This window comes from Muntiacus reevesi, chromosome 1, assembly GCF_963930625.1.
Source record: "Muntiacus reevesi chromosome 1, mMunRee1.1, whole genome shotgun sequence".
Classification (NCBI taxonomy): Eukaryota; Metazoa; Chordata; class Mammalia; order Artiodactyla; family Cervidae; genus Muntiacus; species Muntiacus reevesi.
In genome coordinates this window covers 257197761-257210799 of record NC_089249.1, presented here as the reverse complement: position 1 = coordinate 257210799, position 13039 = coordinate 257197761, and the positions used below count along the sequence as shown (strand labels likewise).

General features: G+C 48.4%; 1 protein-coding gene across 2 annotated transcripts in view; it reads right to left on the bottom strand.

Moving 5' to 3' along the window:
* WWC1 (WW and C2 domain containing 1) overlaps positions 1-13039 on the bottom strand; it is a 153210-nt gene that overhangs the window by 18604 nt on the left and 121567 nt on the right. For both annotated transcript variants that reach the window (XM_065919050.1, XM_065919051.1), the window contains exons 14-17: positions 12458-12544; positions 11485-11677; positions 5626-5778; positions 4798-4889 (exon numbers count right to left, since the gene is read on the bottom strand). In XM_065919050.1, coding sequence (XP_065775122.1) covers positions 4798-4889; positions 5626-5778; positions 11485-11677; positions 12458-12544 — 525 coding nt within the window. The remainder of the gene's footprint in view (positions 1-4797; positions 4890-5625; positions 5779-11484; positions 11678-12457; positions 12545-13039) is intronic.

Genomic DNA, 13039 nt, shown 5'->3' with positions numbered 1-13039 from the left:
ATGAATACTGTGAAGTCAATTTAGCAGTACCTGCTAGAAAAAAACATGTACATGTTCTTGATTAAATACTGTTAGATTATATTGTATCAGAGAGGACGGAGCTTTAGGGACACTCTCAGTCACTGTTGGTGGGAGCATTTACAATCTTGTTTGAGAATGATGCTGCAGGACCCGGTAAAATATAAACCACACATGCCCTGGGACCCAGCAAGGCCACTTCTCAACCTTTGTCCTAGACAAATACATGTAAGCTCACAAGGAGGTAAATACAAGGATTTTCACTCTAGCATTGTTTGTGATTATATTTTCCTGCATGTGTGTGTGTCTGACTCTTTGCGACGTTATGGATTGTAGCCTGCCAGCTCTTCTGTCCATGGGATTTCCCAGGCAAGAATACTGGAGCGGGTTGCCATTTCTTCCTCCTCCAGGGGATCTTCTGGACCCAGGGATCGAACCCTCGTCTCCTGCAGCTCCTGCATTGCAGGCGGATTCTTTACTGGTGAGTCACCGGGGAAGCCCCTATATTCTCCTACATTTTCTAATCCTCTGAGAGTTTTGTTTTGTTTGTGGATCTTAAAAAAAGATCAAGTCTTCTGATTAAACGCATTAAAGAAACCCAAACAAATGAAAGGAGGGAACAACAACGGCATCCTCCCCTGGGCCTTGGGTGCGGAGGGAGGAGAGGAGATGGGAAGAGAGGACCAGTCTGCGGAGCCCTCCACTCCAGAGCTGAGCAGGCAAAGCAGAGCTAGTTAACATTCCGGGACCAAAGGAAGCCTCCAGTGTGGGGGGAGGGGGCTGCAGATGCAGTCACCCCACTACTGCAGCAGCTCCGGGGGATTCCCAGCCCTCTTTGTAAGTCAGTGTCTGGGGAAGTTTGAATGGCCAAGGGTGGGGAGAGAGGGGGCCACAAAGGGTGAGAGAACAGAAGGTGGTTGCTAGGAGACAGTGTGAAAAGCCTCAACACAAGCTTGGAATTTGGTGGAAAACCACTGATCTTGTGCCAGAGTTTTGGAAGACAGGTCCCTGGCCCGATTTCCGGCATTGGGACCTTTGCAGAGTGTCAGAGGGAGGGGAAGAGAGGGAGAGAGAAAGGGGGAGAGGGAGGGAAAGAGAAGGGAGAAGAGAAAGGCGAGAGAGAGAGAGAGAGAGAGAGAGAGAGAGAGAGAGAGAGAGAGAGAGAGAAGTGGGGAGGGAGGAGGGAGGAAGAGGAAGGGGAGGAAGGAGAGCGGCAGTGGGGAGATAGGAGGAAGCAGGGAGGGAGGGAAGGGAAGGAGAGTGGGGAGAGACAGAGGGGGTGGGACAGAGAAGAAAAGAGAGAAATTGAGACAGTCGAGAGAGAACCCTAAAGCAAACATAAACACAAGAATTCAGGAGCCTTGCCCTATTCTTTATCACGTGGAGGAAGAGTCAAGAACAGGAAGGCAGGAGTCAGCCTAGGGGCCAAATCCAGCACATTGCCTGTTTCTGGACAGTACAAGGTCCAGGCTGTGAATAGTTTTTATATTTTTAAATGGCTGGGGGAAAAAAAAATGAAAAAGAGAGTGATATTTTATGACATGTGCAAATGATGTGAAATTCCAGTTTCCGTGTCCATAAATGAAGGTGCAAGGACAGAGGCATGGTTGGCTGGTGTGTGTACTGTCTGTGATTGCGGTCACACCGCGATGGCAGAGTTGAGTGGATGCCACAGAACCTGCCTGGCCCACCAAGCAGACATTTACTATCTGGCCCTTTCCAGAAAATACCTGCTGACCCCTGGAGTAAAAGGTATTAAGGAAAGACTTCTTGTCAGACCAGACATAGAATTTAGGGCTGTAACAGAGAAGTCCCTTCATGCTGTCTGTGGGTCAAGGTCTGTTTTATGGGCTTCCCATGAATAATTTTCAGAATCTACAAAATACCCTATGTGTAATGGCTATTTCTTAAATCTCTATTTCACAGATGGAGAAACTGGGTTTGGAGCCTGGTTCTCCGCCCAGGCTTCTTCTTAGAATTACCTAGGATGGTTTTTTTTCTTTTTTTCCCAAATCAATTTATTTTTGACTGCCCTGGGTATTTGTTGCTGTGCATGGGCTTTCTCTAGTCGCGGCCAGCAAGGGCTACTCTTCGTTTTGGTGCATGGGCTTCTCAATGTGTGGTGGCTTCTTTTGTTGAGAAGCACAGGTTCTAGGCGTGCAAGTTTCAGTAGTTGCAATTTGTGGGCTCGGAGACCAGGCTCAGTAGTTGTGGCGCCCAGGCCCAGTTGCTCTGGGGCATGTGGAATCTTCCCAGACTAGGGATCGAACCCATGTCCCCTGCCTTGGCAGATGGAATCTTAACCAATGGGACCACCAGGGAAGTCCTCCCAGGATGCTTTTAAATGTACTGATGCTCAGGCCTCACCCAGACCTAGGATCCCACAAGGAGCTGGCTGAGCGAGGTTTTGTGAATTCACAGTTGTCTGGATTCAGAGCACATGCACTTAAGCACAACGACACACACCTCCCCCAAATAGCAAGGTTCTGAGACTGTGCTCATTTCCGAGATGGGATTTGCTGTCTCCCTTTCCAGCTGGTACGTAAGCCGTGTTCCTCCTCCATTTCCTGATAAGAATCTCTGTTGTGTCTTGCGTGTCTACTACAAGTTTTGCCCTTATACTTCATCAGTGACTGGTCCTTCCGTCTCTTCTGATGAGCCTTCACAGTCAGTGTGATGTCCCCACTTTTGAGCCAAGGATCCGACAGGGTCAGAACGACTTGCTTAACAGTGGCTGCTCTTGAGGGGGCAGGCATGACCGGAGGAGACATGGTGTGGGCTTCCGGAGAGTTGGTGATGCTCCTTAGTTTGGACCCGTGGGCAGTTTGGCTTCTGAAAATTCACTGAGCTGTACACACACATCAGCTTTTCTGAATGTGCATGAGTTACAATAAAAAGTTAAAAAACACGTTGCCTAAGGTTACACCAAAAAAGATAAAGCTAGGGTGTGAACCCTAGTCTACATCACTGTTTCCTAAAGTGTGTGATGAGACCTTCTGTGGATACACAAGGGACTAAGGGGCACTGATCACATAGTGGAGAAGCTGTGTCCTGTCCAATCCTTCAGACTTGGTTACATCAAGAAGGAAGTCTCTCTTGGGCAGTAGGCATGTCTTTAACGTTGCTGACACATGGACCTTTTTTTTTAACTGGAGTATAGTTGCTTTACAACATTGTGTTGGTTTCACTGTACAGCAAAGTGAATCAGCTATGGTTGTTTAGTCACCCTGTCGTTTCCGACTCTTTGCCACCCCGTAGACGGCAGCACGCCAGGTCTCCTGCCCACTGAGGTCCCCAGAGAGCAGTGAGCAGTGTTTCCTGTGCTATACAGTAGGTTCCCATTAGTTATCCACTTTATAAACAGTAGGGTATATATGTCAATCCCAAACTCCCAGTTCATCCCCCCATCCCTTCCCTTGCATCTGTTCTCTATGTCTATGTTTATACAGATGAACTTATTTGCAAAGCAGAAATAGAGACACAGAAGTAGAGAATGTATGACCTTCCCCCCCCTTTTTTTTTAAATTAGTTGGAGGCTAATTGACCTTCTTTTTTAACAGTAGGAGCGATCTTAGTCTTAGAACCTTGGCTAGCAATATATCCAGGTAGATTTTAATATTCTTATTGTATTTTTATTACATTTAATCTTCCACAGTTATCGTCTAAGGCAGGCTTGGCTCATGACCTACTCAATATCCACTCCTACATCCTTCCTTAGTAACAGAATCCTCAACTTTAAACCAACTAAGAGACCTCATTTCCCAGCTTCCTTTAGCTACTGGGTAGGCCAGGTAGCTAAGCCCAGCCCATGAAAAGCAAGTGGAAATTGCTGGGTGGGACTTTCAGGAATGCTCGTTGGTTAAAAGGCACTCATGGAGACTCTGTTGTCTTTCCTCTTTCCTGATGCCTGCCTGATGGCTGGTGATTCTGCAGCCATTCTGTGCTTAGCAGCCTTGATGATGGAGGTCACACAGTAAGGACAGCAAAGCAGAATAAGAAAAAGAGCCTGGGTTCCCAGTAACATCATGGGGCTGACAGATAAGAAGTAAAATTCTATCTTGTTTAAGTTTGTTATTTCTGCTCCCTATTCCTAGCAATCAATTGCAATTCCTTACTGAGGAATTTTCAATTTATGGCAAATTATACTTATTTCTGCTTCCCTTCTGGCTCAGCTGGTAAGGGATCTGCTTGGAATGCAAGAGACCCCAGTTTGATTCCTGGGTCAAGAAGATCCGCTGGAGAAGGGATAGGCTACCCACTCCAGTATTCTTGGGCTTCCTTGTGGCTCAGCTTGTAAAGAATCCGCCTGCAATGTGGGAGACCTGGGTTTGATCCCTGGTTTGGAAAGATCCCCTGGAGAAGGGAACAGGCTACCTACTCCAGTATTTTGGCCTGGAGAATTCCAAGGACTATATATTCCATGGGGTCACAAAGAGTTGGACACGACTGAGTGAGTTTCACTTTCGTGCTTATTTCCACTTCTAGTAATATAAACCTTCTTAGGAACTTTTTTGAACTAAAATAAATGTAAGTGCATCATGATAAACATTAACATGTGAACCAGTATGAATAACTGCTAGAACATAAAATCACAAACTGGGAAGGGACTTGGGAAGCACTGTACCAGACTACATACTGCCTTGTTGCCTATAGAGAAGCCATGAGAAAGGATCTCTGTTTTCACAGAGGAACACTTCTCTTGGTTGCCCTGGTGTCTGGGGATCTCAGCCCTGGGCTCAGATCCAAACCAGGTCAGTTCCCATGGGCAGCCTCACTTACCAGCTGTCCTCCAGGGTCTGTGTGCTGCTCCTCTCCTCCTGCCTCTTCTCCAGCTCCACGGCCGTCTGTTCCAGCAGAGCAGACACGGCATCCTGTGGAGACAAAGGCCGATGAGTCCTCTGTGCGTGGCAGGCAGAGCCCCCCTGGGCAGGAATCAGACCCTATCACCCTCCCAGCGAACGGAGGATAAAACTGAAGACCAGGGTGTCTTGCCATAAGGTTACATCAACTGGAAATATGATCCCTAGTTCTTCTAACTGGCAGTTCTACTGAAAATAACCTCAGTATACATGGACAAAATGTGGAAGATGAGGTTAGTGTTTGCTTGAGACAGAACTACAGGTCTATAGCTATAAGGAGATTATCGAGTAGTCAGGGAGAGGGTCCCCCTGAGTGGTGTCCGTGCTGGGGAAGCCTGTGTGACTTGAGGAAATTATTTAATGTCTCTGAGACTCAGTTTTTTCTCTAATAATCACTCCACATCTGATGTCCGTGCTTCCCTGCTGGCCCAGAGGGTACAAAAATCTGCCTGCAGTGCAGGAGACCCTGGTTCAAGAAGATTCCCCTGGAGAAGGGAATGGCAACCCGTGTCAGTATTCTTCCTGGAGAATCCCATGGACAGAGGAGCCTGGTGGGCTACAGCCCATGGGGTCGTGCAGAGTCGGACACTGAGTGACTGAGTGACGTGCGCGCGCACACACACACTCACACTCACACACACACCCCTCTGATGTCCAGCCATCTCCAACTCTGCGAGAGGCTTTCCGTTCCAGCCACCCAGGTGCTGCCTTTTGTGGGAGAAGGGTGCACAGCTGTGGGCCAGCTCACCGTGCTTTCAGGCCCCGGGATGGGGGCCGTGGCTCCCGCTGGCCTGGGCTCCCGGCTCTCTTTCTTCAAGTATTTGTAGCTCAGGAGGTTGTACCAGCGAGTGGACCTCTCGCCGGACCGGCAGACCTCAGCCAGGCTGATCTGGGCGCCTCCCTGTGGAGGATGGAAAAAAAGCATAAGCAGGGAGTGACAAGGTATTCTGGGGAAAGTAGGTGAAACACCACTCCAGGCGAGAGAGAAGCTTCCTGGGAGGAAGAAATGGCTGCGTATTGTTTTCTAATAACTCACTCATTCACCGCCTTATTTGTTCACCGAGTTGTATAGGTTAAGATCTATTTAAATATTAATTTTAAGGATGGGTTCTGATGGCTCAGATGGTGAAAAATCTGCCTCCAATGGGGGGAGACCCAGGTTCGAACTCTGGGTTGGGAAGATCCCCTGGAGAAGGGAATGAGCACTAACTACAGTATTCTGCCTGGAGAATCCCCATGGACAGATGAGCCTGGTGGGCTATAGTCCATAGGGTCGCAAAAGAGTCAGACACGACTGAGTGACTAACACTTTACTTTCATGGGTTGTTTAGATATTAACTCTTTATCAGATATACAATTTGCAAATATTTGCTTCCATTCAATGGGTTGCCTTTTCATTTTATTGATGCAAAATGAAAGTTCTTCTAGGCAAAAGCTTTTTAGTTTGAGGTAGCTGCATGTGTTGTTTTTTGCTTTTGCTATTAGAGTTGAGAAAGATAATCACCAAGACTGATGTCAAGGAAAACAACTCAAAGTTCTAGCAACAGGAGACTGGGGTAATAAACTATAACCTATATCTATATAGTTATTACATAGCTATGTACAAAAAATAAGGAAGATTTCTAGGTACCAATGTAGAGAGCTGTCCAACAAGATACAGTCTAATTCCGACAAGATACAGTCTACTGCAGTCACGAAATTACAAGACTCTTGCTCCTTGGAATAAAAGCTATTGACAAACCTAGACAGCATATTAAAAAACAGAGATATTACTTTGCCGACAAAGGTCCATATGGTCAAAGCTGGGTTTTTTTAGTAGTCATGTATGGATGTGAAAGTTGGACCATAAAGAAGGCTGAGTGCTGAAGAATTGATGCTTTTGAATTGTGGTGTTGGAGAAGACTCTTGAGACTCCCTTGGACTGTAAGGAGATCAAACTAGTCAATCGTAAAGGAAATCAATTCTGAATATTCATTGGAAGAACTGATACTGAAACTCCAATACTTTGGCCACCTAATGTGAAGAGCCAACTCATTACAAAAGACCCTGAAGCTGGGAAAGGTTGAAGGCAAGAGAGAAGGGGATGACAGAGGGCAAGATGGTTGGATGGCATCATCAACTCAATGGATATGGGTTTGAGCAAACTCTGGGAGATGGTGAGGGACAGAGAGGCCTGGCGTGCTGCAGTCCATGGGGTCACAGAGAGTCAAATACACCTGAGTGAATAACAACAACAACTATTTGGGGCTGTCTCACAGGTGTGAATGGTCTGCCTCATAAACTGGATGCACTTTGACAGCATCTATGCATTCATTCAATCATTTATTTGACACAGGCACACTTGCCCAGTTGCCTCTATGTGTCAGACACTGTTCTGGGTGTTGGGAACACAGGAGGATTTAAGGCAGAGAAAAATCCCTGCCCTCCTGAGTTTATATTCCAGTCTGGGGGAATCAGATAATCAGTAAGTAACTTCTATATTGTGTCTCATAGAGTCTAAGACGCCATCAATTATAGAGTATACTATTATTTCATGTATCACTAAGAAAGAAAAATAGTTACCAATTAGACTATGGCCTGCCAGCTAGTACACACTGCATCTTGATTTCAGAGATGATAAAAATGTGAAAATAACAGGTGCCCTAATACCTATGATATGGAGAAATATTAGGTGATATAAAGTGCTGCAGAGAAAATGATACAGGCATAGTGGAGAGGTGGGGATAAGAGGGTGGAGGGGGCAATGTGACTTTACGTAGGGTGGAAGGAAGTCCTCATGGAGAAGGTGACATCTGGGTCAAGAACAGAATGAGGCGAGAGAGTGACTTTTGCCCATCAATATCCAGGAGAAAAGAATTACATTCGAAAAGGATAGCAGTGAGAAAGGCCAGAGAAAGGGGTGTGCTGGGGTGTTCAAGGGGCACAAGGAGGCTGGAGGAAGAGTCTCAGGGGTTAAATCTGAGAGATGACAAGGAGCAGACCTCAGAGGGCCTGGGGAGAGCAGGCCAAGGCCAGCTGTGGACTCTGGGTGGAGACAGAAGCCTTCCTGAGGATTTAAGGAGAGGGCTGGATGGACTAATCTGCGATTTAATAGCATCACCCTGGCAACTGTGTTGGGAAGGGATGAAGGGCGGCAAGAACAGAAGCAGGGAGACCCAGCAGGGGATTCTGCAACTGTCGGGTGAGAGATGGTGGTGGTCAGGAGCACGGGGAGAAGTGGCTGGAATCTGGAGATCTTCTGAAGGCAGAGCTAGGAGTTCCTGAACGTGGGGTACGAGAGGAAGAAAGGGGTCCAAGATGACCCTGCGGTCTCTGGCTTAGGCAATGCATGAATGAATGGGGCTGCCTTCAGCTGAGAATGAAGACATGGAAGGAAAGCTCAGGGTGTGCTGTGGACACATGACTGGTGATGCTGACTGGATGCAAGAAAAGATATGGAAGAGACAGCAGGCATACAGCACTGAGATGAGTGGGGAGGCCCAGGATGGCGCTATTACATGGAATGGTGTTTGAAAGCCAGGGGATAGGACAAGATCAATGAAGCAGTGCATGCAAGCAGAAAAGGGGAGGCCTGAGCCCTGGGGCCCTTGGTTGGGGAGAGGTCAGGGAAATGAGCAAGAATCCACAGAGCAGACAGACAGAGAAGCCAGTGATGGGAGAAGGTGGCCAAGAGAGCGAGCGGTCCAGGAAGCCAAGTCAGGATAAAGGATGTCGTGGAAGATGGAGTGAGCAACTGATTCAAACACTGCAGATAGGCCAAGAGACTCGAGGATGGAGAGAGCTGGCCACTGGATTTAGCAACGAGGAGGTCCCCGATGACCTTGATGAGCACATTTTTGGTGGAACGATGAGGGCCAGAGCCCATGTGGTCTGAGATACAGAGAGAACACACACACCTCGTTCATGTGTTGCTACAGAGAAAACAAAAGAAGTAATGTAGTAGCTGGAAGAAGAAATGGGGTAAAAAAAAATTTTTTTTTTTTTTTTTACAGCATGGGATTAATAACAGCACATATATGGAGACATATATTGAGAGATAAGATCTAGTGGAAGAGGGAAGATTGGAGACAGAAGACAGAGCAGAAGCGTGAGGGCTGGCATGACGACCTTGAGCAAGGATGGCCATGGATGGGAGTGTGGAGGGTCCACCCTGAGCTCCGGGAGGAACCACAGAGCCTGCAAGAACAGCTAACTATGGCGGGGCAGCTGTGGGGACTCCCTTCTGGTTCCTTCTACGGTTCCAGGATTGGGTATAAAGTGAGGGCCTCCGCGGAGGGAGAGTAAGGGTGGGGAGAAAGGAGAGGATAAGAACTTGGTGCTGGGAGTGTTTTCCTCCAATGGCGTGGGCAGAAAGGAGGGGAGAGTTCACTTTGACAGGGCTGGGGTTTGGCCAAATGTGGATGGCAAAGTGAAGAAGGAGCAAGGGAGGGTTATGATGGTTAGCTCCGGGGTATGAGAGAGCCTGGGCAGCGGGCTGCCTTCACAGAAGCTGCACGGTTGAAGGGTGAGCAGCCAGCACCTGGCTGGAAAGCCTGTGACCCTGTGATACCACCATGAAGTGACTGTGGAACTGCTGCCCATGATATTGGGGAGGGCAAGACACATATCCATCCAAACCCATAATCCAGTAGGGTAGTGTGATGGCTCCTAGGTGGCACAGTGGCAAAGAATCCATCTGCCAACGCAGGAGACACCGGTTCAATACCTGGGTCGGGAAGATCACCTCGAGAAGGAAATGGTCACCCACTGCAGTATTCTGGCCTGGGAAATTCCACCAACAGAGGAGCCTACAGTCCATGGGGTCGAAGAGTTGGACTTGACTGAACAACTGATCACACACACAGTGTGATGGTGACATAAGGAAGTTGGAATCTGTGTTCAAATCCAGACTTCTCTACCTACTTACTGGATGACCTGAGCTGGTTAATTAGCCTTTCTGGGCCTTGATCCCTTACCTGCCAAATGGACCTAATGCTAATATTGCTTCCCTGTTGTGAGGATTAAATGAGATACTGCACTCAAAGTTCTCAGCCCAGAACTAGACACACAGACACTGCTCAGGATGAGTACTACTGTCCTTGCCCGGCTGGTTACGTGGCTCAAAGCAGACCAGGGATGCCACCAGCTCAGCAGTGCGGGGAGACAGCATTCGGGAGCCGACAGCCCTCACTCCAACAGTCTCACTTCCATGCCTCCTCCAGCCACCAAAACGACAGCCTGACACTCCACGTCCCCATGGGACATGGGAGACGGAGGCTTCCGGTTGGCCATGGATGGACACAAGCCACGGTGGGATGAGCACTTTGGCTGCTGCCATGGCAACCAGCAGTGGCCAGACTTCAATTAGGAAGGAGGAATAAAAGGCATCCAATTAGGAGGATAAAACAGGGTTGAGTCTCTTCTCATTTAGGAATGCTCGGGGCTGAGGAAACGCTTCACTGGAGGAGCCTGGATTTTTTTTTTATATTGTATTTAATTTCGATTCAATCCTAAAGGATATCCTAAAGAATAGAATAGAAATTAATATTATAGAAATAAATATAGACGTATATTTTTGGGCATGCCATGCATCTTGCAGAATCTCAGTTCCCCAGTCAGGGATTGAACCTGGGTCATGGCAGTGAAAGCCCAGAATCGTAACCATTAGGCTACCGGGGAATTTCTTGGAGGCTAGATTTGGAAAAGCTTTCTGCTCCATCCTTCAGCAGCACCCACCCTGCTTGCCAAATCCTTGAGTCACCATCTCATGTATTGGGTTCCTCCAAGGAGCACTGTGCTGGCCCAGAAAAAACTCCAAGGTCTGACATGGGTGGACCTGCCTATATTCTAACTCTGTTCTGACCTTGAGAAAGTTTTTTGCGCCTCAGTTTCCCAACTGGTATAATAGTATGGTACCTAGTTTATAAGATTGTAAGGAAGATCATCAGAAATAATACAAGTAGGGAGTTCAGTTCAGAGCCCACCATATAAACTGCATCCAATTAATACAAGCTGTTGCATTACTGCCAGTAATAATAACAACAATATAAGTGGCAATGAAGCTGTTATGAACTCCTGCTGAGCAGGAAGGTGATGGGAAGTGATTTCTAGCGAGAACCAGTGTGCACAGACACTTCAAGTCTTCATATCCTTGCTATGGGAACCGGAAGCACTGACATTGCCTTCGAGTTTGAGAGAAATACAGAATCTTGCTGCCCAGACTTGATGATCAGAATCTGCATTTTAACCAGAGCCCCAGGTAACTTGTGTGCACGTGAAAGCTCGAGGGGCACTGGTTTAGCACTTCAGTCTCCCGAGAACCACCTGTGAAGTAGACAGGGTTAGCTGGTTTTACAGATAAGAAAACTGAGGCAATTAAAGCATCTGAGGCCACATGGTGGGGAAGGCTAGTGGCTCAGCTTCAGGCACAAGGAGGGGATGTGGCCCTGCAATTCCACGGCAGATAAAGGAGCTCCCTGCTCTCTCTCGCCTGCTCCCAATAAGTCTGCCTAAAACCCATGAAGACTTGGGCTGATACCGCAAGCTGTGTTTGCTCCAAGCCTTCTCCCTGAAGTACAAAGGTGGATCAAGAAGGACAGAAGGCTGGACAGACAGACAGAGCTCTCACCAGGCACTCCTCCAGATGGCACGTGTCGGTGGTACAGACGTCGACTCTTAAGGTCTTTTGGTGAAGGGCTGGGTAGGACATGGACACCCAGAACACCTCGTTGAACACCAGGGTGTCCGCGGCATCCAGGGGCCGGGTCCGGAACAGGCAGGTGGTGCTCTCGGAGCACGGAAGGATAGCCGCTCGGATGTTCCTAGAGGGGCAGGCACGCACGATAGCCGGTGTCAGGTCAGCCCGGGTCGGGGGCTCAGGCCTTAGGCTACATGGCTGCTGCAAATCCCCCAGGAAACCACAGAGGACAAGAGTTTGTCATTTCCCCAGTCGCTGTGTGTCCAATCTCGTCTGCCTTCTGTTTTGCCTGCTTTCGGGCCCCTTCCTCCTTCCCACAAGTCACACCCCAGGCGCTGGCTGGGTGCAGACCACAGAGACAAGCTCATACTGCTGCCCTCGAGGCCTACGGTCTAGCACAGGAGGGGCATGGAGGCAGATGAGTTCAATGAAACATAAACCTGTCTGCACCGGGCAGAGAGGCTGACAGTGCAGGTCTCTGTCGTATTATCAGCGGTAGGGTTAACACCCGTCACAACCTGCCCACAGAATCACGCTGATGGAAACTGGCTCTTGAGAAAGGCAGGCCCAGCTCTTTCTGCATGGAACACTAACGCTTACAGCAAACAAAAGGGGCCGTGACCTCCTCCTTCACCAGGCTTCAAGTTCACAAGGACGGGGTTTGCTCACCACCCCGTTCTTAGTGCTGGCACCTGGTCGGAGCTCAGGACGCATATGGGAGGCTGTCTGGGGCGCTCCTCTTTATACTGAGCATGTCTGCCACCCTGCCTGCATCCACGCTCATGTGCACTAACCACCCACAGCAGTCTAGGGGGCCCATGGTTGGAGCAGGGCAGAAAGGAGAGTGTCCCCTGGGACGGACGTAGGGGGCGAGAGGATGATACACAGTCAGCTACACACTCACACTTTCTGGTCTTGCTGCAGCAACAAAGCAGAAAGGTTGCTTAGCTGGATGATGAATATTGCAAACTGCTTATTCTTCTCATCATACCTGAAATGAAAAGGGGGCATACAGAGCACCTGTTGGTAACCCATTTATCTCTCTCTCCCTTAATCATCATGGATGGAGCTGCGACTGCTCTGGGACCATGGTGAGCTGGAGATCACAGACCCAGTGTTTGTGGCCATGCAGGGACACAGGTCCAGAGCTGTCAGTCTGATTTTTTAAAGGGAAGCCAGAGGTTGTGTAAAATTTCCTGAGAGCTAAATGTAGGCAATGAATTCCTATTTAAAAATAATCAAGACCATTCCCCATCAAGAGATGAGCAACAACAGGAAATCTAGGCTGTAGCCCCCTAGGGGTTGACTTCAGTCCAGATGAGATGATAAGACAGAAGCTGTAGTAACGATGATGACCAAACACATCAAGCGGCAGGCGGTCTTGGTCCCTGCCTGGCTTGGCCACTGCCCAGCTCAGTGACACTGGGCAAGGTACAAAGTCTTCAAACCTTGTTTTTTTCTCTTTTGTGAAATGGGGAGCTGGGAG